At 45.4% G+C, this 27,718-nt stretch overlaps 1 protein-coding gene across 2 annotated transcripts in view; it reads left to right on the top strand.

Annotated features, from left to right (window-relative positions):
- Positions 1-27,718, top strand: part of LOC143997640 (uncharacterized) — a 322,976-nt gene that overhangs the window by 211,220 nt on the left and 84,038 nt on the right. For both annotated transcript variants that reach the window (XM_077493359.1, XM_077493358.1), the window contains exon 19: positions 14,695-14,742. In XM_077493359.1, coding sequence (XP_077349485.1) covers positions 14,695-14,742 — 48 coding nt within the window. The remainder of the gene's footprint in view (positions 1-14,694; positions 14,743-27,718) is intronic.

Raw genomic sequence — 27,718 nt, 5'->3', positions numbered from 1 at the left:
AAATTTTAAAAGCCAATATAAAAGAATAGTAGTTGTAAAAAAAAGCCTGTGTGGATTTAATTAACCTTTTTTTTTGGTTAATTCTCCTTTAAAGGGGTGTGGCAGGGGCGTGTCCTATGCCAACATACGTTTGCTAGTAGGTGTCCCTCATTCCCATCTTAAAATGTTGGAAGGTATGCCTGTTACTGTATCAACCAGTTTCCTTGTGTGAGTTTTCTCCCCCTGTGGGCAGTGAATCTGGGCCCCACCAATGCATGGACCTACCATAATGGGGCTGTGATGGAAGATGGGACTTGTAGTTGTTCTATTCAGTTTCCTGTTAATGAATCTAGGAATGGATGACGTACCTGTATTGCGGAGCTTAGCACAGTCACTCAAAAAGTAGAAATGAACAGGATACTTCTTGGAAAAGCACTCCCTTATTCAGGTAAGTGGGGGTAGATTTGAGGGTGGTAGGGTGGTGGTGGTGGTGGTGGGGGGGGGGGGGGGTGTATGTGCAGTATATGGGTATAACATGAAATATGGTCATAAAGGTGAACTAGGCCTTTAAAGCTCAATTAAAGCCTATAAATATAGGTGTCTTTTTCATTTTTCTCTTACTATTTTCTGCAGCTTTGATTAAAAAAATAAAAATAAATACCTTGTCCTCATAGAACTCTGGAAAACTGGACCTCTGCTCAATACAGGGCACGGTGGTCCAGTTCTCCACTGTTCTGACATGGCCCGTGTACAGTGCTCCAACCAGCAGTGCTCACACAATCACTGTCTCTGATCAGCGCTGTTGATTGGAAAGATCTACACTATATTGGCCAAAGTATTGGGACGCCTGCCTTTACACGCACATGAACTTTAATGGCATCCCAGTCTTAGTCCGTAGGGTTCAATATTGAGTTGGTCCACCCTTTGCACCTATACCAGCTTCAACTCTTGTGGAAAGGCTGTCCACCATTTTTAGGAGTGTGTCTATGGGAATGTTTGACCATTCTTCCAGAAGAACATTTGTGAGGTCAGGCACTGATGTTGGATGAGAAGGCCTGGCTTGCAGTCTCCACTCTAATTCACCCCAAAGGTGTTCTATCGGGTTGAGGTAAGGACCCCAAACTTGCTCACCCATGTCTCTTAAAGGTAAATGTTTTTTCACCTTAATGCATTCTATGCATTAAGGTGAAAAAACATCTGACAGTGTCTGCGCCCCCAGTCCCCCCGCTTTACTTACCTCACCCCTCGAAAGTCCCGCGCTCGTCCCCCGACGTCCTTTCCACCATTCAGCCTGGCCGCTGATTGGCTGGAGTGGATGGATGGAAAGCAGCGCAGCCATTGGCTTGCGCTGCTGTCAATCACATCCACTGACGCGGAGCACTGGGGGCGGGGCCGTGTGATACAGTGAGCGGCTATAGCCGCCAGCTGAATCACGGGAGCGTGCCCGCAGATGCTTCTCACCATGCGAGGGAACTCGCATGAACATGAGAAGCACCTGCGGGAGAGAGCCATGACAGCCGCCGAGGGACCCCAGAAGACCAGGTTCGGGGCCACTCTGTGCAAAACGAGCTGCACAGTGGAGGTAAGTATAACATGTTTGTTATTTTAAAAAAAAGAAAAAATTCACTTTACAATCCCTTTAAGGCGTCCGCATACCAAGACATTTTTGGACAATTTCATGCTCCCAACTTTGCGGAAACAGTTTGGGGATGGTCCCTTCCTGTTCCAACATGACTGCGCACCAGTGCACAATGCAAGGTCCATTAAGAGATGGATGAGCGGGGTTGGGATGGAGGAACTTGACTGTCCTGACCTCAACCCGATAGAACACCTTTGGGATGAATTAGAGTGGAGAATGTAAGCCAGGCCTTCTCTTCCAAAATCAGTGCCTGACCCCAATATTGAACCCTATGGACTATGACTGGGATGCCATTAAAGTTCATGTGTGTAAAGGCGGGTGTACCAATACTTTTGACAATACCGTGTATGTCCAGGCAACTCCCCTCTGTTTTTGAAATAGTGTCATAGTCCAGTTTGTTTTGTTTAAAATAAACCAATCACATTCCTCCCAACATTTTGAGATGGGAATGAGGGACACCTACTAACAAACGTATGTAGGCATAGGACACGCCCCCTTAAAGGAGTATTAACCAAAAAATGTCCTCCGCTCGATTCACACAGTGCCCGAATGCCACGAGCTCCGTTCCTTGCGACGTTACGGCGCACGGGAGCGGAGATCGGCGCCAAATTCAAAAAAGTTAAAATACACAAAACACACACAGTACTGTAATCTTACAGATTACAGTACTGTATAAAAAAAATGACACACCCCCTTTGTCCCTAGTGGTCTGTGCAGTGCCCTGCATGCACTTTTATATTATAAATACTGTTTTTTATGGCTGGAATTTGGAGATTGTCCATAGCAACCAAAAAGTGTCCCTTTTTCAGTGTTTTAGGATTTGATTACATTATTGAATAATTTTTAGTATTATTTGTTATATTATAAACTTTATCATACCTGGGATGTCTGCTAGACTCTGGTTTGAACAGATTTAGGTGAATTATTCCTAAGACTTAAAGGACTACAATATAAAACGCCAAATTTCCATGCAAAATAATTGTACCGCTTTCAGCACCTAAAACCAGAACGAATGATACCGCCTGGGAGGTTAAGGCGACGCAGTGCCAAATTGTAAAAAGTGCTCTGGTCAGCAAGGGGGTAAAATATTCCGGGGCTGAAGTGAAGTTTAAAAAAAAAAAAATGACCCATACCCAGAAAGTTACGAACCCCAATCCCATGTACTGCTTATACAAATGCAAACTTGCATATCAGATATGCATGCATACAAATAATCCATTTGTGCCGAAAAAATATTAGGTAATGCCATGTATGCTGGAGTAACAGCAATAATTCCGAAGCCGTCATTTACTGTTACCTCTAAGCTGATGGATCTGTAAAGCACAATGCACAATTTTGGGTATCATCATTTTTAGTTGTTTCACGGCATGCGCCATTTTGAGGCTTGACCTATTTGGTATCTATTTCCTGCGAAGCATCCTCATCTTTTTTACTTTACCATAAATTAGATGATATATTATTTTCTTTTGTTTTTTTTGTGTTCTCAAAATATTTTGAGTATATTTTTTACTGAATATATACACTATATTGTCAATAGAATTGTGACACCCGTCTTTACATGCACATAAATTTTAATGGCATCCCAGTCTTAGTCTGTAGGGTTCAATATTGAGTCGGCCCACCCTTTGCAGCTATAACAGCTTCAACTCTTCTGGGAAGGCTGTCCACAAGGTTTAGGAGTGTGTCTATGGGAATGTTTGACCATTCTTCCAGAAGTACATTTGTGAGGTCAGGCACTGATGTGAATGAGAAGGCCTGGCTCGCAGTCTCCGCTCTAATTCCTCCCAAAGGTGTTTTATCAGGTGGAGGTCAGTCAAGTTCCTCCACCCCAAACTCTCTATGGGCCTTGCTTTGTACACTGGTGTGCAGTCATGTTGGAACAGGAAGGGGCCATCCCCAAACTGTTGCTACAAAGTTGGAAACATGAAATTGTCCAAAATGTCTTGGTATAATGAAGCCTTAAGAATTCCCTTTACTGGAACTAAGAGACCAAGCCCGACCCCTAAAAAACAACCCCACACTATAATTCCCCCTCCACCAAATGATTTGGACCAGTGCACAAAGCACCTTTGGGATGGAGTATAGTGGAGACTGCGAGCCAGGCCGTCTCATCCAACATCAGTGCCTGACCTCACAAATGTGCTTCTGGAAGAATGGTCAAACATTCCCATAGACACACTCCTAAACCTTGTGGACAGCCTTCCCAGAAGAGTTGAAGCTGTTATAGCTGCAAAGGGTGAGCCAACTCAATATTGAACCCTACGGACTAAGACTGGGATGCCATTAAAGTTCATGGCATGTAAAGGCAGGTGTCCCAATACTTTTGATAAGATAGAGTAGGTCTGATAAACAATAGCACACATGTAGTGTGATGTAAAACAAAATTACAATTGCCACCATGTTTTTCTACATGGTCTCTGCTTTCATCAGGTTTTGGGGGTTTTATTGTCATAAACTCCGTTTTTTGAAGCACTTCCCCCAGCTGATTTAATATCTTCCCATCCAGCCATGGCGCCCCTTTAACTTTTACGCCCGGGAACAGGAAGGTCTGCCTGATCATTTCACTATTGTGATTGGCTGTCACAGTGGTCACATGATGGCCACGAGACCAGGAGCTGTCTTTGAGTGCTTGGTCACTGTGCTAGAAGGGTGCAACGAGCAATCTCAGCACAGTGATCTCTGCCGCCCAAAGCCCATCATCTTTGGCATCGCAAATAGGTTTTATAAAGGTGACAAGCATTAATTACATCCTGAGTATGCAGTTAACTTTTAATTCTTGCCTATGTTCCAGTTTAAGCTGATGCCGTGACCGCTGCCCCAGGTTCTCTGTTTCGGGGGGGGGGGGGCTCCTTTCTCTTGCAATATCCTATGGAGCCATTCTTGCATGCAGAGGCTAGATATGTCCCCCTACACTGCATGCATCAATAGACACACAACCCTGTAGAATAGAATGGTGAGGCACTACCCTACCCCTCCCCCCCTTCTCAAAAAAAGAAGACAGACTGGTGACTGCACTGTGCACTGTTAAAGCGGAGTTCCACCTAATTATTTTATTTTTTTTAAAGTCAGCAGCTACAAATACTGCAGCGGCTGATTTTTAAAATAAGGAAACTTACCTGTCCAGGGCGCCTGAGATGTCGACACCCAAAGCCAATCTATCCCTCGGCTGTCGGGTGCTGCCACCACCATCCTCAGTAAGGGAATCAGGAACTGAAGCCTTGAAGCTTCACTTCCTGGTTCCCTACTGCGCATGCGCGACTCACACTGCGCTATCTCACTGGTCCCTGCTGTTTTCTGGGACCCGTGTGTCTCCCACAAAACAGCGGTGGGGGGACGGGAAGTGGCATAGATCCCCGCGGGTGGCTCGAGTATCTATACCCGGAAGTGGGAGCAAAATACCTGTATTAGACAGGTATCTGCTCCCCCCTGAAAGGGGCCAAATGTGACACTGGAGGGGGGGAGGGAACCGGAAAAGCGGAAGTTCCATTTTTGGGTGGAACCCCGCTTTAAGTCTTTCCTGTATAGATCAGAAGTTCAGGGAAGTAGCACTGAGATAGCAGGAGCCAGCATCATTGAAAGTTGTACACTGCAAGTGCAGGGGTAAAAATGTTAAATCATTTACCAGGGGATGTTTATTTTCTTGTGCTCAATGTGTTAAAGTGATATTAAAGGCAGGTTTAAAAAAAAAAATATCAAAAATATGTCATACTTCCCTGCTCAGATTCTCCTCCCCTCTGCCCCACCCTCCCGCCCCGCTCCCGCCGGAACTTCTGGCCCCTCCCTCCTGCTAAGTGCCCCAGAGCAAACAGCTTGCTACTGGGGCTCGCTGTAGAAACGCTGCTCTGTGTATCCATTGACACACAGAGCCACAGGTCAGCTCCGCCCCCTCTCTGTTTTCATTGGCTCGCTGGCTGTGATTGACTGTCTCAGCCAGTGAGGAGGGAGGGTCCCCAGAGAGCTGAGGCTCTAGTGCACATCGCTGGATCAAGATGGGGGTCGGGTAAGTATTGGGGTGACGGGGGGTGGTGCACCTGGAAGGTTCTTTAACATCATGCATTGAATGGGGGGAAAATTGAGCAGCAGCCGTTCTGAAAGTTTTTGTGAGTCATCCTTTACTTTGATACAAGAGTTCAGAAGAAATCTTTGGAATAGTTTAGCGATTTCCGAAGTTGCTAATTTGTTCCCTGTAAGTTGTGTGAGTGATAGGCTTGTACTGGTTTCCCCAGAATAGCTTGTGGGCTTCCAGCAACTACAAACCAGCTGTCTCCATGTTCTGAATATTCAGTAAGGCTCTTCATTATACCTCCAAGGCTGTGATTTATGCATGCATAGGTGTGCTGGGGAATAAGTGCAGGAGAAGATATTTATAAATGACTTCTCATATCTACAATGATAATTGTATTCACAAAACAGCAGATGTATGTGTAGAGACGCCGGGCTTTGAAATATTCCTTCCTCCGATATGTGGGAGGGCAGATGCCTCTTGTTTTCTGGCTTTCTGCTTCACAAAATGAAATGTGGTCTAATTTTTTAAATTTCACATATTTTTAAAAGGGAATTGATAAAAGCTAGTTGTCAACTTATATATTTATATTTTTCTTAACATTATTTAATTTTTTTTTTAAAGATATTTCTTTATTGGAGTCTTAGATTTTTATTATTATTATTATTATTATTATTTGGTAAGAAACTTTTTCTTTTTACTTTACTTGTACAAATATTCAGTTTACGGTGCATCAGTGACAACCCACCACTGGCACTTATGCCGCGTACACACGACCGGACTCTCCGGCAGACTAGGTCCGACGGTCTTCCCGACGGACTTTTGGCGGAGCTCCAACGGACTTTCTGAACGAACGGACTTGGCCACACACGAACGGACTAAGTCCGTTTAGTTTTGAACATAATAACGTAAACGGCACTAAACAAGGAAGTTCAATAGCAAGTAGCCAATAGCTTTCCCTTGTGTCGTACTTGGTCTGTCGGGCCAGCACACAGGCAAACGGTTTTCCCGATTTTCTTTTTTCTTTTTTCATTGGAATTGAGTCCGTCGGATAGATTTAAAACATGTTCTATTTCTAGGTCTGTTGGATTATTATTATTTTTTTTAAAACAATCGGACTAGCCAACACACGATCGGATTGTCCGATGGACTAATCCCTTTGCACCTAGTCTGCCGGAAGGTCCGGTCGTGTGTACGCGGCATTAGAAGCCTCAACTGCTGCTGCAATTTTTAGGTCCCTCAGAAAGAACTCCACTATAGACGTGCGGTTTGATTCATTACAAATCAAAATTCTGACAAAATGCACAAATCGAGGAAACAGCCCTCAAACTTCCACCAAAATCTTTGCTAGCTGCCTTATGGCTCCAATAACTTCCAAAAATAACTTCCAAAAATGATAGATCGATTCATAACAATGTATGACGAAACGAAATTATTTGAATTTGAAATTAAATGAAATGATTTTTTTTTTGTTGCGCACATCTCTACTCCACTATGTATTATGTAACCCTTTGCCAGAGCCATTTTTGCATTTTTTGCATGCATGTTTAAAAAATATATTTAGGTCTGAAGATTAGTTATAACCCCCAAACAGTATATATTTTCTGAAAGAAGCGACCCTGGAGAATAAAATGGTGGTAGTTCCAATTTTATTATGGTTTATCCAGCACACAACACATTTTTAGTAAAAATACACTAAAGTTCTTTTTAGGGCACATAAGCACAATAATATTTGGTAAATCATAAAAGATGAGGTTGCGCCGAGTAAATAGATACCCAACACATGAAGTCTTATTACTGTGCATGCATGCCTGTAAAACAAAGGCAAATTTCAGCAACCTATATTTTCCAAAAGCGATGCTTTACAGCATCAGATCTTGGACATTTCATTGAAGTAAGCTTGGGCACAATGTCAGCAGCCATTCTAGGCTAAAGGAGGCTTATAGCTACATACCCTTTTCTGTTGGTTGGCTGTACAGGAGACCAAAAATTGTCCTTTCCCCCTAATATCTTCTTTTTACAAATTTTCAGTTCTGATAATTCCTGAAACCTTTACATTTCAACCTGAGGCCCTTTGGTACTTATGTGGCCCTTGGACCCGAGTAGTATGTAGTGGAAGCATTATTTTGTAAAGGGGTATTAGCAGAAACTCTACTAGCCTCAAGAAACGTTTCCCCAGTCTTTCGTTGTGTTCTGTAGCATGGATCCAGTCTCCAACAAAACCTATAGTATGTCCACAGTCTCTAGCCATTATTTCCTCTTTTATGTTCCCAGTCTCTGACCCTCTTTTCTTTTAACATGTCTCCAATCACTGACCATCACTTCCTCCTGTATGTCCCCAGTCTTTGGCCCTCATTTCATCTAGTATGTCTCCAATTTCTGACCATCATTTCATCTAGTATGTCCCCAGTCTCAATATCACTTCCTCTAGTATGTCCCCAGTCTAATTATCACTTCATCTAGTATGTCCCCAGTAGGGATGAGCTTTGTGTTCGAGTCGAACATACGTTCGACTCAAACATCGGCTGTTCGCCAAATTCCGAACGTTATGGGCCGTTCGCGCCAAATTCGTGTGGCGCTCACGGCCCACAATGCACTGCAATGGCGCAGTGCATTGCTGGCTCATGATTGGCCAAGCATGCACTGTGACCCCGCATGCTTGGCCAATCACAGTGCCGGCAGCGAGGAGAGCCATGATTGGCCACAGGCAGGATGCCTGTAGCCAATCATAGCTCAGGCTGTGTAGTACACGCCCCACACTATATAAGGCCGCCGTGTTTATTTTACCCGCATTTATTATGTGTCTCAATTGAATATCTTCTCTTCTAATCCAGTGTCCTCCCATAGTGCTCTTCCCCGGTGGAAATAAATTATTTTCTTTTAATGCCATTAGTGGAGAGTTGTATTTCCACTTATTATGCTTGTGAATTCCGTCCCATATTCTAAAAACGTTTTTTGTGAGTGCAAGTGTTGTTGGTCCGAGTGATCTGTGTTTTGGGGGTATCCAAATTTCCTTTCCTAATCGTGTCTCTGCAGCGCTGTGTTCTATTGCCACCCATCTTTTTTCATTATCTAATTTTGTCCACTCCACCACCCGTGTTAATACTATAGATTCGTAATATTTCTTAAAATCCGGTACTTTTAGACCTCCCCTCTCTTTTCCCAGTTGTAATACCTTTAAGGCTATTCTAGGCTTCTTATTTTTCCAAATGAGCTTGGTTATTAGACGTTTAATAGTATTAAAGTAGACTGGAGGAATATATATCGGTAACATCTGTAACTTATATAATATTTTTGGTTGTATGATCATCTTAAGGGCATTAATCCGGCCAAACCAGGACAATGGTTTCGTCATTATTTTTTTTGTGTCTTCTCTTACTTCGTCCAGTAGGGGGATATAGTTTATCTCATAGATTTTCTTTAATGAGGCTGCCAGCTTTATACCTAAATATTTAATTTCCTTTTTCCATAGGAAGGGAAATTCGCCCTTGATATCCTGTTCTTCCCCACTGCTCGTGCTGACACTTAAAACCTCTGTTTTTTTAAAATTTATTTTAAAATTTGATAGATCTCCATACTGCTCGATACTCTTTACCAAATTTGGCATGGAGATTCTAGGTTTTGTCACATAAAATAGGACATCGTCCGCAAATGCGGCTACTTTATGAACCTCTTCCCCCAGCTCAATTCCTCCTATGTCGGGATTTTTCCTCACTGTCTCCAGCAGTGGTTCCAAAGTCAACACGAACAGTATGGGTGACAGTGGGCAACCCTGTCTAGTCCCATTGTACATTCTAAAGGGGTCAGACAAGTTGCCGTTTACCCTTACCACTGCCATTGGGCACTCATAGAGTGTCCTTATCCAACTCAGGATTCGGATACCAAATCCCATTTCTTTCAACGTGCCCAGCATAAATCCCCAGTCTACTCGGTCAAATGCTTTTTCTGCATCTATTGACAAGAGAAGACTGGGGGTTTTGCTCTCTTGGGCTTTCTGGAGAAGCAATAGTGTCCTCACTCCATTATCCCTTCCCTCTCGGCCCCCCACGAACCCCACTTGGTCTGGGTGGACCAAGTTCGGAACTATTTTTTTCATTCTAGTAGCTAGTATTTTTGCGAATAATTTTATGTCGGTATTTAACAATGAGATTGGTCTATAGTTTGAACATATCATACCTTCCCTCCCTTCTTTCAATATTGTGGAGATAATTGCTAGAGAGGCTTCCTTACCCAGTCCATATTTTATATCTAGGCCGTTAAAATATGCACATAACCTTGGTGACAAAATTTCCCCAAATTTTTTATAATATTCTATTATATAACCGTCCGGGCCCGGGCTTTTCCCTCCTGTTGTTTCTTTTATTGCTTGGTTTACTTCGGATGTTGTTATAGGAGAATCCAATTCCTGTACTATTTCCTGTGATAGTGTAGGGACCTTAGCGTTTATTATATATTCTTTGATTTTCCTGTTTCTAATGTTCTCTTGCTGCTCTGTCTCCTTTTTTCTCACCCAATATAATTGCTCGTAGTATTCTCTAAATACCTCCGCTATATCTTCAGTCTTATATTTGATCTCGTTATTTTTATCTAGTATTTTCTCAATATAATTTTTTGCTTTCTTTTTCCTCAATATCCTAGCTAAACTCTTGCCATTCTTGTTTCCCAAGAAATATCGCTCTTTCGTTATTTTATGATATTCTCTCCTTACTTCTTGCTCTATTGTTTCCTCCAGCTCTAGTTTTTTTATAGCTAGATTCCGTTGTAGCCCCTGTATCTGTCCCTTTCCATTTTGTTTCTCTATTTTGTGTTTTAATTCTAATCTCCTAATTTCTTCTCTTAATTCCTTTACCTTTTTATTCCTTTCTTTTTTTCTTTTTGCCCCAAGTGAGATATATATTCCTCTTATGTAAGCCTTATGGGCCTCCCATAGTATGTTCTCCGCCAACTCGTCCTTCCCATTTGAAGCAAAAAAAAATTGCAGCTCCTTTCTTATTGTTTCCTCTCCTTCTACGTCTAATAGATCTTTATTTAGTTTCCAGGTAAACGGGGGTTTCTTTACCTCTGGGATTTTAATTCTCATGGTTACAGGTGCGTGATCCGATGTCCGTATCAACCACTTCCTCCAATAGCTGATGTTCCACCAGCCAATAATCTATCCTGGTGTACGTCCCATGCACGGGGGAGTAGAACGAATAATCTCGTTTCTTCGAATGTTGTATTCTCCACACATCTATCAGCTGCAATTCAGCCATCCATTGTTTAATTACATTTCGCTGCATGTTCGCCGTCTCCCGTGCATGGGACGAACTATCCAGTCTCGGATTTATCGGAAAATTCAGGTCTCCTGCCACAATCACCCTCCCCTCCTTAAATTCCCAAAGTTTTCCCAGTATCTTTCTCAGATAAGTTATTGGATTCTTATTCGGGCTATATATATTTGCCAAGGTATATTTTATTCCCCATAGTTTTCCTTTTAGAAACAAGAACCTCCCTTCCGGGTCTCCCATCCTGCCCTCTACTATAAATTGGATATCCCGGCCTATCCCCACTGCTACCCCCCTTGTTCTACTTGAGACTGAGTCTCCATAGAACCAGGTCGGGTATCTTGGGGAATACAGTCTAATTTTACTTTCATGGGTTAAGTGCGTTTCCTGTAAGAACACAATCTCTGCATTAAGTTGCTCCAATTCTCTTAGTATCTTAAACCGTTTGTTAGCTACATTTAGACCTCTCACATTATACGACACACAGTTTACCATTGTCATGTTGGAACCCAAATAATGCCCTTTACTCGAAATCTTGAGCTATAGGTTATTCTCCTCTCTCCCTCCCCCCCCTCCTCTCCCACCCCCCCCCCACCCTCCTCTCCCACCCCCCCCACCCTCCTCTCCCACCCCCCCACCCTCACCCCCCCCATGGCCCATCTCCGGGCCTCTTGCGTCCAACCTGGATATATCCCCATCCTGGTGTCTGCACCTCTTCCCTTGAGGTGGAGACCCCAACCCGGCGCCCCGTGTGCACCTCCCCGGGTCCTGGGATCCCGGGGTGGGCCCTAAAGAGAGAGACCCTTCCCCAGCCCCCCCACCCCCCCCAGTGAACAGCTTCCACCACCTCAATACACTTCCATAACTTTAGAGCAGCCTTTTTACTACTTCTTCCCTCCCCCCCTCCCTATACCCCCCGCCACCCCCCTCCTCCCCCCGGTAGCTCCTCTCTTGTTGACCCTTCATACTCTTTTGGAATTGGTATCTGTAGGTTTTTACAAAAGTCCTGCATGTCTTCCAAAAATCTCAACCTTACTGTCTTCCCATCTCTGTGTACTATTAATGCTGCGGGAAATCCCCAGCTATATCTAATGTTGTTTAGTCCTCTTAGTTGATCCAACAGTGGTTTGAGCTTTCTTCTTCTTATTAGGGTCTCCGCTGATAAGTCCGCAAACACTTGTAAAGTCTTTTGTTCGTACTGTAGAGGAGGTCCCTTCCTAAGATTATTCCATATTTTTTCTTTATCTGAGTACTTATGGAACTTAATAAGCACATCCCGTGGCATATCCTCTTTTAGCCCAGGTGGTCTCCTCACTCTGTGTACTCTATCAATTTTTATCTTTTCTGCCTCTCCTCTCTCCAGTAGGGGGTTAAATATCCTCTTAATTTTTTCCTCCAGATTTTCTCCATTTTGCTCTGGTATAGCCCTTATCTTCAAATGTTGGCGCCTATTTTGGTTTTCTTGCGCCTCCATTTTATAACAACATTCTTTCTGTTGTCTTTGCAGCTCTTTCATTTGTGTTTTTAGCCCAGCTATCTCCAGTGTTTGTCTCTCCGCTTTCTCTTCTACCTCTTCTACCCTTTTTAACAGACCCAAATCCATACGTACGTTGGAGACCTCACTTTTTATCAGGTTTTCCATTCTCTCGAACATTGCTAGCATATCCAACTTAGTAGGCATTAGGGATTCACTCCTCAGATCTTCCCCCTCTGTAATCTCCGTCTCTATTCCCATGTTCTCCTGCATCTTTTCTCCTTGGGCCCCCTTTAATTTAGCTGCCTCTTTTCTTGCGCCTTTGTTTACCTGAGCTGTTTTTTTTTCCATACTGTGTGCAGGGACTGTTCTAAACACGGGAAACACGTGGCACTTCACAGGCATACTACAGACACCCCCCAGGCACCATATTTAAAGAAATATTTTACTTTTTTTTTTCACTTTAATCGTCATTAAAATCAGTGCTCCCGCCAAAACGGCCGATTTTAAAACTTTTTTTTGCATTGACCCATGTCCCCTGGGGCAGGAGCCAGGTCCCCAAACCCTTTTTAGGACAGTATCTTGCATATTAGCCGTTAAAATGAGGACTTTTAATTTTGAACGTTCGAGTCCCATAGACTTTAATGGGGTTCTAACGTTCGTACGAATTTGGGGTCCGTTCGAAAGTTCTGGTGTGAACTGAACCGGGGGGTGTTCGGCTCATCCCTAGTCCCCAGTCTGATTATCACTTCCTCTAGTATGCCCCCAGTCTTTGTCCCTCATTTCCTCTAGCATGTCCCCAGTCTCTGACCATAATTTCCTCTAGTATGTCTCCAGTTTCACCATCATTTCCTCTATTATGTCATTTCCTCTATTATGTCATTTCCTCTATTATGTCTATTATGTCATTTCCTCTATTATGTCTCTAGTCTCTGACCATCATCTCCTCTAGTATGTCCCCAGTCTCTGACCATAATTTCCTCTATTATGTCCCCAGTCTCTGGCCATCATCTCCTCTAGTATGTCCCCAGTCTCTGGCCATCATCTCCTCTAGTATGCCCTCAGTCTGACTATCACTAGTATGTCTATAATCTCTGACTATTACTTCCTCTAGTGTGTCCCCAGTCTCTGACACTCATTTCCTCTAGTATGCCCCCAGTCTGGCCCTCATTTCCTATAGTATGTCCCCAGTCTGACTGTCATTTCCTCTTTTATGTTCCCAGTCTCTGACCCTCTTTTCTTCTAACATGTCTCCAATCTCTGACCGTCACTTCCTCTTGTATGTCCCCAGTCTTTGGCCCTCATTTCATCTTGTATGTCCCCAGTCTCACTATCACTTCCTCTAGTATGTCCCCAGTCTGATTATCACTTCCTCTAGTATGTCCCCAGTCTTTGACCCTCATTTCCTCTAGCATGTCCCCAGTCTCTGACCATAATTTCCTCTAGTATGTCCCCAGTCTCTGACCATAATTTCCTCTAGTATGTCCCCAGTCTCTGACCATAATTTCCTCCTAGTATGTCTCCAGTTTCACCATCATTTCCTCTAGTATGTATCCCAGTCTGACTATCATTTCCTCTATTATGTCTCTAGTCTCTGGCCATCATCTCCTCTAGTATGTCCCCAGTCTCTGACCATAATTTCCTCTAGTATGTCCCCAGTCTCTGGCCATAATTTCCTCTAGTATGTCCCCAGTCTCTGACCATAATTTCCTCTAGTATGTCTCCAGTTTCACCATCATTTCCTCTAGTATGTATCCCAGTCTGACCATCATTTCCTCTATTATGTCTCTAGTCTCTGGCCATCATCTCCTCTAGTATGTCCCCAGTCTCTGGCCATCATCTCCTCTAGTATGCCCTCAATCTGACTATCACTTCCTCTAGTATGTCTCTAATCTCTGACTATTACTTCCTCTAGTGTGTCCCCAGTCTGACACTCATTTCCTCTAGTATCCCCCCAGTCTGACCCTCATTTCCTATAGTATATCCCCAGTCTGACTGTCATTTCCTCTAGTATGTCCCCAGTCTCTGAGCATCATCCCCTCTAATATGTTCCCAGTCTTTGATAATCATTTCCTGTAGTATGTATCCAGTCTAGGACCATCATCTCCTCTAGCATGTCACTGGTCTCTGACCATCGTCTCATCTCAAACATTACATATACTGAACTTGTTTTGCAACTCTTTAGTAATGTCAGGGACCAAACCTGAGGTCCCCTACACCTTATGAATTGACAACCGCTGCTTTACATATTTGCCTGTGAATGACTGTGTATTGACTCTTTGATATGAAGTGAGTAGTAATGTAATTTAATGTAATATATCCTTGTACCTTTCAGCACTGCAGAACAGAAGCATGGACGTCATGCACATTCCAGCACAGGAAGGTATGCCTTAAAGGGAGATTACACTTCCATTAAAAAAATAAGACAAAGCCTATGCATTTGCTACAGCACCCATGTTGGTATTTTAATGTGATTGCAGTCTCCTGCCAGCTATGGGGATTTAAAGGTGAACTCCAGCCACATATAAAATACATATTAACACAGCTCTGTAATTATTAAATGTAGAAAACTACAGGAGGGGACGGAGACAAGACCAGTCATTTGTACAAGGAGAGAGAGCAACGGTGACAGGAATATTTGCTTAGCCCCGGGTTTCAGCTTTAACATATTATGGCTACTTGTTGTATTAAAACAGGTGGGGTTGATTTACTAAAGGGAAATCAACTGAGCACTTTGCAAAGTGCAGTTGCTCCAGAGCTTAGTAAATTAACAGAGGCCCTGCTGACTTCCACCATTCAATCATGTACAAGCAAAAATGCTATTTTTTTTCCTTGCATGTGATTGGGTATTCTTGGCAAAGTGAAGCTTTACCTCATTTGCTAAACTTTGGAGCAACTTCACTTGCAAAGTGCACAATGTACAGTGCCTTGAAAAACTATTCATACTCTTTGACATTTTTACAACCAAAAACATAAATGTATTTTATTGGGATTTTATGTGATAGACCAACACAAAGTGGCACATAACTGTGAAGTGGAAGGAAAATGATAAATGGTTTATCAAAATATTTTACAAATAAATATGTGAAAAGTGTGACGTGCATTTGTATTCAGCCCCCTTTACTCTGATACCCCTAACTAAAATCTAGTGGAACCAATTGCCTTCAGAAGTCACCTAATTAGTAAATAGAGTCCACCTGTGTGTAATTTAATCTCAGTATAAATACAGCTGTTCTGTGAAGCCCTCAGAACATTGTTGGAGAATCTTAGTGATCAACCAGCATCATGAAGGCCAAGGAACACACCAGACAGGTCAGGGATAAAGTTGTGGAGAAGTTTAAACCAGGGTTAGGTTATAAAAAAATATCCCAAGCTTTGAACATCTCACGGAGCTCTGTTCAATCCATCATCCAAAAATGGAAAGAGTATGGCACAACTGCAACCTACCAAGACATTCATCAGAGAAGCAGCCAAGAGGCCCATGGTAACTCTGGAGGAGCTGTAGAGATCCACAGCTCAGGTGGGAGAATCTGTCCACAGGACAACTATTAGTCGTGCTCTCCACAAATCTGACCTTTATGGAAGAGTAGCAAGAAGAAAGTCATTGTTGAAAGAAAGCCATAAGAAGTCCCATTTGCAGTTTGTGAGAAGCCATGTGGGGGACACAGCAAACATGTGGGAGAAGGTGCTCTGGTCAGATGAGAGCAACATTGAACTTTTTGGCCTAAAAGCAAAACGCTATGTGTGCATTAAAACTAACACTGTACATTAACCTGAACCCACCATCCCCACCGTGAAACATGGTGGTGGCAGCATCATGTTGTGGGATGCTTTTCTTCAGCAGGGACAGGGAAGCTGGTCAGAGTTGATGGGAATATGGATGGAGCCAAATACAGGGCAATCTTAGATGAAAACCTGTTATGCCCCGTACACACAACCGGTTTTCCCATCGGAATAAACTCTGAAGGTTTTTTACGACGGAGTTCCACTGAAGCTGTCGTGCGTACACACGATCACACCAAAGACCGATCATTAATAACGCGTTGATGTACAACACATACGATGGGATTAGAAAAAGGAAGTTCAATAGCCAGTAGCCAATAGCTTCCGTCTCATACTTGCTTCAGAGCATGCACCGTTTTTGGTCCGTCGGAACAGCATACAGACAAGTGGTCATAATTTTCATAAAAAAAGTCAGATGAGGCATACACACGATCGGACTATACGACGAAAAGCTTCCATCTGACTTTTTCTGTCGGGCATTCCGCTCGAGTGTACGAGTCTGCAAAAGACCTGAGACTGGGATGGAGGTTCACCTTCCAGCAGGACAACGACCCTAAACATACAGCCAGAGCTACAATGGAATGGTTTAGATCAAAGCATATTCATGTGTTAGAATGGCCCAGTCAAAGTCCAGACCTAAATCCAATTGAGAATCTTTGGCAAGACTTGAAAATTTATGTTCACAGATGCTCTCCATCCAATCTGACAGATCTTGAGCTATTTTGCAAAGAATGGGTAAAAAGTTCACTCTATAGATGTGCTAAGCTGGTAAAGACATCCCCAAAAAGACTTGCAGCTGTAATTGCAGTGAAAGGAGGTTCTACAAAGTTATGACTCAGGGGGGCGCCATACAAATCCTGCACAGGGATTTTTAAGCCGCTCCTCCCCAATTGCTCTCCCCCTCCCTCACTGGAGATCTTTGCAGTTTTCTATGCTTTGTGTTTTTATTCTTACCTTTTCCAGATGTCTTCAGGTCAGTCACATGATGTTGCAAGATCCTGTTTGTCTCTTCTATGCGCTGAACAGTTCTCAATGAATGCAGAGGGTGGCATTTAGCATTGCTTGCTGCCACATTGCACTCCAAGTCCTTAGGGTGCAGGTCCTTGATGCCCAGCACTCACAGTATGTCCTCAGTCTTACAGGTTGAATGGCACTGGGTTCAGGACTGGGGACATCTTGTGATGAAGTAGGGTTACTACAGGGAATTGCACCAGAGAGAATTGTGTTTTTGCAATTTAATCGAATATTTCAGCTTTCAGCCCAGATTTCAGCTTTAACACGTTGTGGCTACTTGTTGTAGTAAAACAGTCTCCTGCCTGCACAGGGAATTAAAAAACCCCCTCATGCCCTGTACTCATAATGCCGCGTACACACGGTTGAACTGTTTGACGTACTTAGTCCGTTGAAACACATTTCAGCGGACAATCCGCTCGTGTGTGGGCTTCAGCTGACTTTTTCAGCGTGCAGTCCGGAGTACTAAGAATTTTGGATTTTCCAAAAATCTGTCCGTCGTACTTTGGTTTCAGCGGACAATACGGTCGTCAGTATGCTAGTTCGTCAGACTAAGAATGGCGCATGCCCAGAAAGGATTTACACGGCGGAAGGGTGCTTTGCTGTGTCTTGGACTTCCTATTTCTAGTCCCGTCGTACGTGCTGTACACGTCATCGCGCAAGCTTTCGACGGACTGTTTGTGTATCCGTGTGTGGTCAAGTCCGTTCAGTGGAAACTACGACGGATTGTCCGTCGGATTGTATGACGGACTAAGTACGCCATACAGTCCGCTCGTGTGTACGCGGCATAATATGTCCTCAGTCCTCCAGGTCAAATGCCACTAGGTGCAGGAAGACTGGGGACATCTTGTGGTGAAGTAGAAGTACTACGGGGAACAGCACCAGAAAGAAGCAGTTTAAGCAGCTTTTTACATTTTTTAACAGCTTAACAATATTAGCCTGGAGTTGAGCTTTAACAGATGCTGATGTGTTACAAAACATCTAGCAGTCTAGAGCTGCCTTTCAAGGCTGGGGTTAGGTTTTATTACATTAATAAAAATGTATATAATGGTTCTCCTCCAGCAATGATATGTATTACGCTTTCACGCATGGAATTCCTGCATACTCATTAGATTTATAACACAATTTATGGAACATGTACATGTAGAAGCAGCGGGCTGTGTCACCATGACTGTTCTATGAGTCTAGAAAGCTGGCTATTAAACGTATAGATTTCCAGCTCAGATCATTATCTGCTGTCAGAGACAAGTCCCCTCAGCAGGGAAGAGACACGTCTGTGGAAATGAGAGGCAATTATTTTAGTCTCTCGGAAAGCGAGGCAGAAATAACTGTATCCTTTCATCACCGCTTCCACTCCTGGGGGGTGACGTCAGTTAGACGATCTCTAGAAGAAGCAGAGGATGCTCCTGGCCCTCCTTGCTGTAGGAGGACTATGTGGTTCCAGCATGGCCTAATAATTGTGGCTTTGCAGGTCTGGGATTCTGAGTTCTGTACCTACCAGGACACCTGGGTTTGTGTGAGTTTAAAAGTGTTTTAATTATGATTTATGAAAGACATGACTTACTGCAGCAGCCTTTCTCAACCTTCTCAACACAGAGGAACCTTTGAAATAGTTCTCTGGTCTCGGGGAACCCCTGCTAAAAATTAGAAATTTACAACTCATGATTAGTGATGGCCGAACGGTTCGCCCGGCGGTCGTTTTGCGGCGAATTTCGGTCGTTCGCGGTCCGCTCGTTCGCTCGCCTTTTCCCGTCGTTCGCCCCGGCGGACTTACGTGTTTAATGTGTAAAAGAACTTTGACCTATGATGACACGTCTATCATGGGGTACAGGACAGCCAATTGAGACATGACAGCACATGGACACTTGGACATTCCCCCTAACCTATAAATACACCCGATCCGGTGGCCATTTTACATTCTTTCTTCTGTCACTATAGGGAAAGGTTGCTGTGTGGAGTAGGGACAGATAAAACGCTAGCTATTTGGTACACAAAAGTTATTTTCAGGACTGGTATAGGTGTTAGGTGTATATAGGTTTGCTGTGCTACTGATTCTTGCAGCAGCCTGAGTGTCTTTTGTCAGTTTAGAGAAAGGGAAAGGACGGTGTGTGCTACAGGGACAGCCATATTAGTCTTTCATCATCATCATCATCATCATCATTAGCTGTTACTATCAGGTCCACAAAATAGCTGTTCCAGTAACCACTAATCGTTCCAGTGTACTCTTTTTTGCCACTTTGTATAGGGACAGGAAGGAAGCAGTGTTGTCAGGCAGTGAGGGTCAGTTTAAAGACTTGCTGTTACTATTAGTTCCACAAAAGTTCTTTTCAGGACTGGTATAGGTGTTAGGTGTATATAGGTTTGCTGTGCTACTGATTCTTGCAGCAGCCTGAGTGTCTTTTGTCAGTTTAGAGAAAGGGAAAGGACGGTGTGTGCTACAGGGACAGCCAGATTAGTCTTTCATCATCATCATCATCATCATCATTAGCTGTTACTATCAGGTCCACAAAAGAGCTGTTCCAGTAACCACTAATCGTTCCAGTGTACTCTTTTTTGCCACTTTGTATAGGGACAGGAAGGAAGCAGTGTGTCAGGCAGTGAGGATCAGTTTAAAGACTTGCTGTTACTATTAGTTCCACAAAGGTTCTTTTCAGGACTGGTATCAGTGGTACGGTAATAGGCTTGTACACGTATAATATTCTTTCTTCCAAATATAGAAAGAATATTATACTTGACCGCTGCCCTTCTGCTGCAGTCTGCTAATCATTCACAACTCACTTGTTCCACAAAGCTCTTTATCAGGAGTGGTAACTTGGTCTGTGTAGGGTGCTACAGTACATAGGGTTGAGTGCAGTACAGTCTGCTGTTCTGTAAGGACCGCTATCGGTCCACAATAGATAGGGTTGAGGTGCACCACTGCTGACCGCTGCCCTATACTGCAGCAGTCCTTCAGCAGTATAGGGACTGACGTACAGTCTGCTAATCACTAACACACTAATAGATAGGGTTGAGGTGCACCACTGCTGACCGCTGCCCTATACTGCAGCAGTCCTTCAGCAGTATAGGGACTGACGTACAGTCTGCTAATCACTAACACACAACCTGCTTGGTCCACAAAAGTTCCTATAAGGACTGGTAACTTGGTCTAGGGTGCTACAGTACATAGGGTTGAGTGCGGTACAGTCTGCTGTTCTGTAAGGACCGCTATCGGTCCACAATAGATAGGGTTGAGGTGCACTACTGCTGACTGCTGCCCTATACTGCAGCAGTCCTTCATTGGTATAGGGACTGACGTACAGTCTGCTAATCACTAACACACAACCTGCTTGGTCCACAAAAGTTCTTATAAGGACTGGTAACTTGGTCTAGGGTGCTACAGTACATAGGGTTGAGTGCGGTACAGTCTGCTGTTCTGTAAGGACCGCTATCGGTCCACAATAGATAGGGTTGAGGTGCACCACTGCTGACCGCTGCCCTATACTGCAGCAGTCCTTCAGCGGTATAGGGACTGACGTACAGTCTGCTAATCACTAACACACAACCTGCTTGGTCCACAAAAGTTCCTATAAGGACTGGTAACTTGGTCTAGGGTGCTACAGTACATAGGGTTGAGTGCGGTACAGTCTGCTGTTCTGTAAGGACCGCTATCGGTCCACAATAGATAGGGTTGAGGTGCACTACTGCTGACTGCTGCCCTATACTGCAGCAGTCCTTCATTGTATAGGGACTGACGTACAGTCTGCTAATCACTAACACACAACCTGCTTGGTCCACAAAAGTTCTTATAAGGACTGGTAACTTGGTCTAGGGTGCTACAGTACATAGGGTTGAATGCAGTACAGTCTGCTGTTCTGTAAAGACCGCTATCGGTCCACAATAGATAGGGTTGAGGTGCACTACTGCTGACTGCTGCCCTATACTGCAGCAGTCCTTCATTGTATAGGGACTGACGTACAGTCTGCTAATCACTAACACACAACCTGCTTGGTCCACAAAAGTTCTTATAAGGACTGGTAACTTGGTCTAGGGTGCTACAGTACATAGGGTTGAGTGCAGTACAGTCTGCTGTTCTGTAAAGACCGCTATCGGTCCACAATAGATAGGGTTGAGGTGCACTACTGCTGACTGCTGCCCTATACTGCAGCAGTCCTTCATTGGTATAGGGACTAGGAGTTTTGTCACAGGGTGATTTAAAAAATGACAGGCAGAGGAAGAGGCAGGCCCTTCCGCAGGGGTGGTAGGGGTAGGGCAGGAGCAACAGCCTTGAGCCAAAGTGGGAAGTTGCAGAAGGTGCGTTCAATTACTTTAAAGGACGCACCAGACTTGGTTGAGTGGCTCACTCAGCCTTACTCTTCTGCACCCTCCTCATCCTCTCGATCTGCACCCTCTTCTTCACTCTCTGCTATGTGCACCCCCAAAGCCACTACCACCAACAACACCACCACCACCACCACCACATACCTTCCGCTTGAGTCACAGGAATTATTTTCCGATCCATATCAAGAGGACATTTCTGATGCGCAGCCACTCTTGGTATTGGATCAGGAAGAGGAGGTAGCAACAACCGCTACTCAGCAGTCTGATGACAGTACCCAGATCAGCCCAAGGAGGAGGTTGGTCCCCGGTGTTGCTGCCTACTCCGAGATCTCTACTTATAGGGGTGATGAAGGTGACGTTGATGATGACATGTCTAGTGATGTCACGTGGGTGCCCACAAGAGAGGAAGAGGAGGGGAGTTCAGAGGGAGATATGGACCAGCAGATAGGGAGGAGAAGCAGGAATAACTTACATTGCACAGGAGGGACAATGCAGACTGCAAATGTATCAGGAGCGAGTCATCGACCATGTACGGTCACATCTGGCACTCCCAGGACACCGGCACATGGCTCCGCAGTGTGGGCTTTTTTTAACGTGTCCGCTGCTGACAATAGCGTTGCCATCTGCAATCTTTGCAGTCAACGCATTAGTCGCGGTAAGCCCAACACTCACCTAGGGACGACCGCCTTAAGAAGGCACATGAGCAGCCATCACCGAGCCCAGTGGGAGCAACGGAACACACAAAGCCACACTGCAGGCTCTCACCGTCCAGCCTCGTCTTCTACTTCTCCTTCTCCTCTCTCCTCACAATTGTCCTCCACTCCACCTTCCATCACGCCAAGCTCACGTTTTTCTGCAAAAAGGCAGGCTTCCGTGGGCCTAATGTTCGAGCGTAAAAAAATGATGACGCCGGATAACCCTCTTGCCCAACGGTTGACGGCTGGCTTGTCAGAACTGATAGCCCGCCAACTACTGCCATATAAACTGGTGGACTCGGAGGCCTTTCGCAAATTTGTGGCCATTGGAACACCACAATGGAAGGTCCCAGGAAGGAAGTATTTCTCAGAGAAGGGCATCCCAGAGCTATATGGCCATGTTCAGCGGCAAGTGAATGTATCTCTGGCACAGAGTGTCGGTGCCAAGATACATCTGACTACAGACACGTGGTCTAGCAAACACGGGCAGGGAAGGTATATCACTTTTACTGCCCACTGGGTGAACCTTCTGACGGCCGTCAAGCATGTAACCCGTGGCACCCGTGTAGATTTGGTTTTACCGCCACGGATTGCATGCAGGCCTGACTCTTCTTCTCCTCCTCCTCCTACTCCATCCTCCTCCCTCTCTTCCTCAGCTGCCTCCTCCTTTTGCGCTGCTAGCGTCTCTTCCGCTGCACCGCCCAAGCTCCCCAGAACCTATTCCACAGGCCAGGTGAGACGTTGCCATGCCGTGCTGCGTCTGTTGTGCCTGGAAGCCAAGAGCCACACTGGCCCGGCACTCCTTTCAGCTTTGCGTTCACAGGCAGATCAGTGGCTAACACCGCTCAATTTGACAGTTGGTAAAGTGGTGTGTGACAACGGTGCCAATCTGCTTAGCGCATTGAAACAGGGCAAAATCACGCACGTGCCATGCATGGCACACGTCTTAAACTTGGTCGTGCAGCGATTCCTTGTCAAATACCCTGGGGTCCAGGACATCTTGCGGCAGGCAAGGAAAATCTCGGCCCATTTCAGAAGATCTTACACGGCCATGGCTCGCCTTGCTGACATTCAGCGGCGACACCATCTGCCGGTCAGACGTCTTATTTGCGATTGCCCGACGCGATGGAACTCAACCTTCTATATGCTTGATAGGCTGCTCCAGCAGAAACTTGCAGTTAACGTCTACCTGTATGAACTCTGCGAAAGAAACGGTTCTGGGGAGCTGGGTTTTTTTTCACAGCGCCAGTGGCTGCTCATGCGCGACACATGCAGACTTCTGCGGCCATTTGAGGAGATCACCAAACTGGTCAGTCGCAGCCATGGTGCCATCAGTGACATAGTACCTTATGCCTTCTTTATGGAGCGTGCATTGCGTTGTGTCATTGATCAGGCTGTGGAGGACCAGGAGCGGGAAGATGAGGAAGTCGCAATGCTGGATGAATTCCCAGGGGGGGCTACTCTATCTGAGACAAGTCAACAACAGGAGTCTGAAGAGGAGTCAGAGGAGGATGGTGCCGGGGCGGATGAGGAGGAGCAAGAAGAGCGTGCTTTAAACCTTTCTGGGATCCCTGTTGTGCGTGGATGGGGAGAGGAGAATGAAGAGGACGACATTATCCTGGATGATGAGCAGGAGCCAGGCCACCACACCGCTTCCACTTTAGTGCAAATGGGGGCCTTCATGCTCCAGTGTTTTAATAGGGACCCCCGTATAAAAAGCATAAGGGTCAAGGACCAGTACTGGGTGGCAACGTACTTAGACCCCCGGTACAAACACAAAATGGCGGAAATGTTACCGCCGTCGCAGAGGGCTGTCAGAATGCAGCACTTCCAGGCCTTGCTTCGAGAAATGCTGCATTCTGCTTTTGCGTGCGCTGGCAGAGGAGCAATTCCCACTCCCAGAGAAGGATTTGCGGGTACCAATCCAACAGCGCCTGCAAGAAGAGGCCGGTTTGAAGATGTGTTGGTGACTTCGGATATGAGGTCATTCTTTCAGCTGACCCATCGACAGGTGTCATCCGGATCCAGCATCAGGGAACGCCTAGACCGTCAGGTGTCCGACTACATTGGGTTAACGGCCGATGTGGACGCTCTGAGGAGTGATGAACCCCTGGACTACTGGGTGGGCAGGCTTGACCTCTGGCCAGAGCTTGCCCAATTTGCAATCGAACTGTTGGCTTGCCCCTCATCCAGTGTCCTGTCCGAAAGGACGTTCAGCGCAGCAGGGGGGATCGTGACCGATAAGCGTACTCGCCTAGCTCACGACAGTGTTAACTACCTCACATTTATAAAAATGAATGAGGCATGGATCTCGGAGGAATTCAACACATGTGACCAGTAGACCATGTATATGTCTATAAACTATTTTTTTAATCAAGCACACAGACCTTCTTTCTTCATTTGGCTCACTTCCTTGTCCCAAAAAAGCACACCGTACTATATGCCCCTACCCTCCTCTTTGAAGAGGTTGAGCGGTGTCATATTTCTACTGGGGCAGCTTATGATAACCCTGTGCTGTGCTGACTTCCTCCTGGGGGTTCTTATTATGAGGGGATCACACCATCCCTGTGCTGTGCTGAGTTTCTCCTGGGCCTGCTTACTATGAGGGGATCACACCATCCCTGTGCTGTGCTGACTTCCTCCTGGGGGTTCTTCTTATGAGGGGATCACACCATCCCTGTGCTGTGCTGAGTTTCTCCTGGGGGTTCTTCTTATGAGGGGATCACACCATCCCTGTGCTGTGCTGAGTTTCTCCTGGGCCTGCTTACTATGAGGGGATCACACCATCCCTGTGCTGTGCTGACTTCCTCCTGGGGGTTCTTCTTATGAGGGGATCACACCATCCCTGTGCTGTGCTGAGTTTCTCCTGGGCCTGCTTACTATGAGGGGATCACACCATCCCTGTGCTGTGCTGACTTCCTCCTGGGGGTTCTAATTATGAGGGGATCACACCATCCCTGTGCTGTGCTGACTTACTCCTGGGGCTGCTTATGTTGCTGCTGTCAGTGCTGTATATCACGGTGCTGGTGTGAGTGCTTAATGTCACGGTGCTGCTGTCAGTGCTGTATATCACTGTGCTGATGTCAGTGCTGTATGTCATGCTTCTGATGTCAGTGCCCTCTATCACGGTGCTGCTGTCAGTGCTGTATATCACAGTGCTGATGTCAGTGCTTAATGTCACGCTTCTGATGTCAGTACTCTCTACCACGGTGCTGCTGTCAGTGCTGTATATCACTGTGCTGGTGTTAATGCTTTATGTCACGCTTCTGATGTCAGTACTCTCTATCACGGTGCTGCTGTCAGTGCTGTATATCACGGTGCTGATGTCAGTGCTGTATGTCACGCTTCTGATGTCAGTGCCCTCTATCACGGTGCTGCTGTCAGTGCTGTATATCACGGTGCTGATGTCAGTGCTTAATGTCACGCTTCTGATGTCAGTGCTGTATATCACGGTGTTGCTGTCAATGCTGTATGTCACGGTGCTGGTGTAAATGCTTTATGTCACGCTTCTGATGTCAGTACTCTCTATCACGGTGCTGCTGTCAGTGCTGTATATCACTGTGCTGATGTCAGTGCTTAATGTCACGCTTTTAATGTCAGTACTCTCCATCACGGTGCTGCTGTCAGTGCTGTATATCACGGTGCTGCTGTCAGTGCTGTATATCACGGTGCTGATGTCAGTGCTGTATGTCACGCTTCTGATGTCAGTGCCCTCTATCACGGTGCTGCTGTCAGTGCTGTATATCACGGTGCTGATGTCAGTGCTTAATGTCACGCTTCTGATGTCAGTGCTGTATATCACGGTGTTACTGTCAATGCTGTATGTCACGGTGCTGGTGTTAATGCTTTATGTCACGCTTCTGATGTCAGTACTCTCCATCACGGTGCTGCTGTCAGTGCTGTATATCACTGTGCTGATGTCAGTGCTTAATGTCACGCTTTTAATGTCAGTACTCTCTATCACGGTGCTGCTGTCAGTGCTGTATATCACTGTGCTGATGTCAGTGCTTAATGTCACGCTTCTGATGTCAGTACTCTCCATCACGGTGCTGCTGCCAGTGCTGTATATCACGGTGCTGCTGTCAGTGCTGTATATCACGGTGCTGATGTCAGTGCTGTATGTCACGCTTCTGATGTCAGTGCCCTCTATCACGGTGCTGCTGTCAGTGCTGTATATCACAGTGCTGATGTCAGTGCTTAATGTCACGCTTCTGATGTCAGTGCTGTATATCACGGTGTTGCTGTCAATGCTGTATGTCACGGTGCTGGTGTTAATGCTTTATGTCACGCTTCTGATGTCAGTACTCTCTATCACGGTGCTGCTGTCAGTGCTGTATATCACTGTGCTGATGTCAGTGCTTAATGTCACGCTTTTAATGTCAGTACTCTCTATCACGGTGCTGCTGTCAGTGCTGTATATCACTGTGCTGATGTCAGTGCTGTATGTCACGCTTCTGATGTCAGTGTCCTCTATCACGGTGCTGCTGTCAGTGCTGTATATCACGGTGCTGATGTCAGTGCTTAATGTCACGCTTCTGATGTCAGTACACTCTATCACGGTGTTGCTGTCAATGCTGTATGTCACGGTGCTGGTGTTAATGCTTTATGTCACGCTGCTGATGTCAGTGCCCTCTATCACGGTGCTGTTGTCAGATGCCTCTGTCACGGTGCAGGTGTCATTGCTGTATGTCACGCTGCTGGTGATCATCTCCTGCACCCTCTTCTTTGCCTACCCTGGTCCCTGACCTTCCCTCTCCTCCATTGACTTCATGCGCTCCACAGTCCTGAATTGTCAGAACAATTTTCCAAATAAAAAAAGAATGCTTGTAGTTATCGATCCCAATTTCACCTCATACATGTGTTATGTCATTGGCCAGGTGGTGGGACTATGTTTTCCCTGCTAATAATTACCTCGTGGCTGCAAATTCGACCTAAAGGTTTGAAACGTTCGCCTCCCATTGAAGTCAATGGGGCCCGCGGCGAACGTTCGGTTTCGCGAACGGTCGGCCTCGTTCGCGGTCCGCGTTCGCGAAACGTCCCGTCGGAGGTTCGGGCCATCACTACTCATGATACATTAGTGTGATGGCCAGTGGGTAGAATGGTCCTTACACTTGTGGTCATTGGGAAGAATTACCTCCTTACAGATAGCTACAAAAATCAATGGTGTCAGTGGGAACTTATCTGAGAGGCAGAAATTGCCCAATGCTGAAGGAACCCCTAGCAACCTCTGGAGGAACCCTAGGGTTCCATGGAACTCTGGTTGAGAATCACTGTACTACAGGGCACCAGGGCTCATTCATACTGGCAGCATTGGACAGGCTTGCCCAAAGTTCCAACTCAGCTTGCCAACAGACTTTTTTGGCTGAAAACTTTGCAGGTTTACCACTAGAAACAAGGAATAATCTACAGTATAATGCAATGCAAAGCCTTTGCCTGGGTATGCAAAGCCACAAAAGCAAATCATTTAAAGGGATGGATAATCCAGCACCCCTTCTATAAAATAATGGGTAACACCAACCACAAGTGGTGGAGCTCTTAGGAAAAGCTAACAAT

Source organism: Lithobates pipiens, unplaced genomic scaffold, assembly GCF_037356315.1.
Source record: "Lithobates pipiens isolate NorthernLeopardFrog02 unplaced genomic scaffold, aLitPip1_a1.2 Scaffold_19, whole genome shotgun sequence".
NCBI classification, from domain to species: domain Eukaryota; kingdom Metazoa; phylum Chordata; class Amphibia; order Anura; family Ranidae; genus Lithobates; species Lithobates pipiens.
This window is presented reverse-complemented; position numbering and strand designations above follow the sequence as displayed.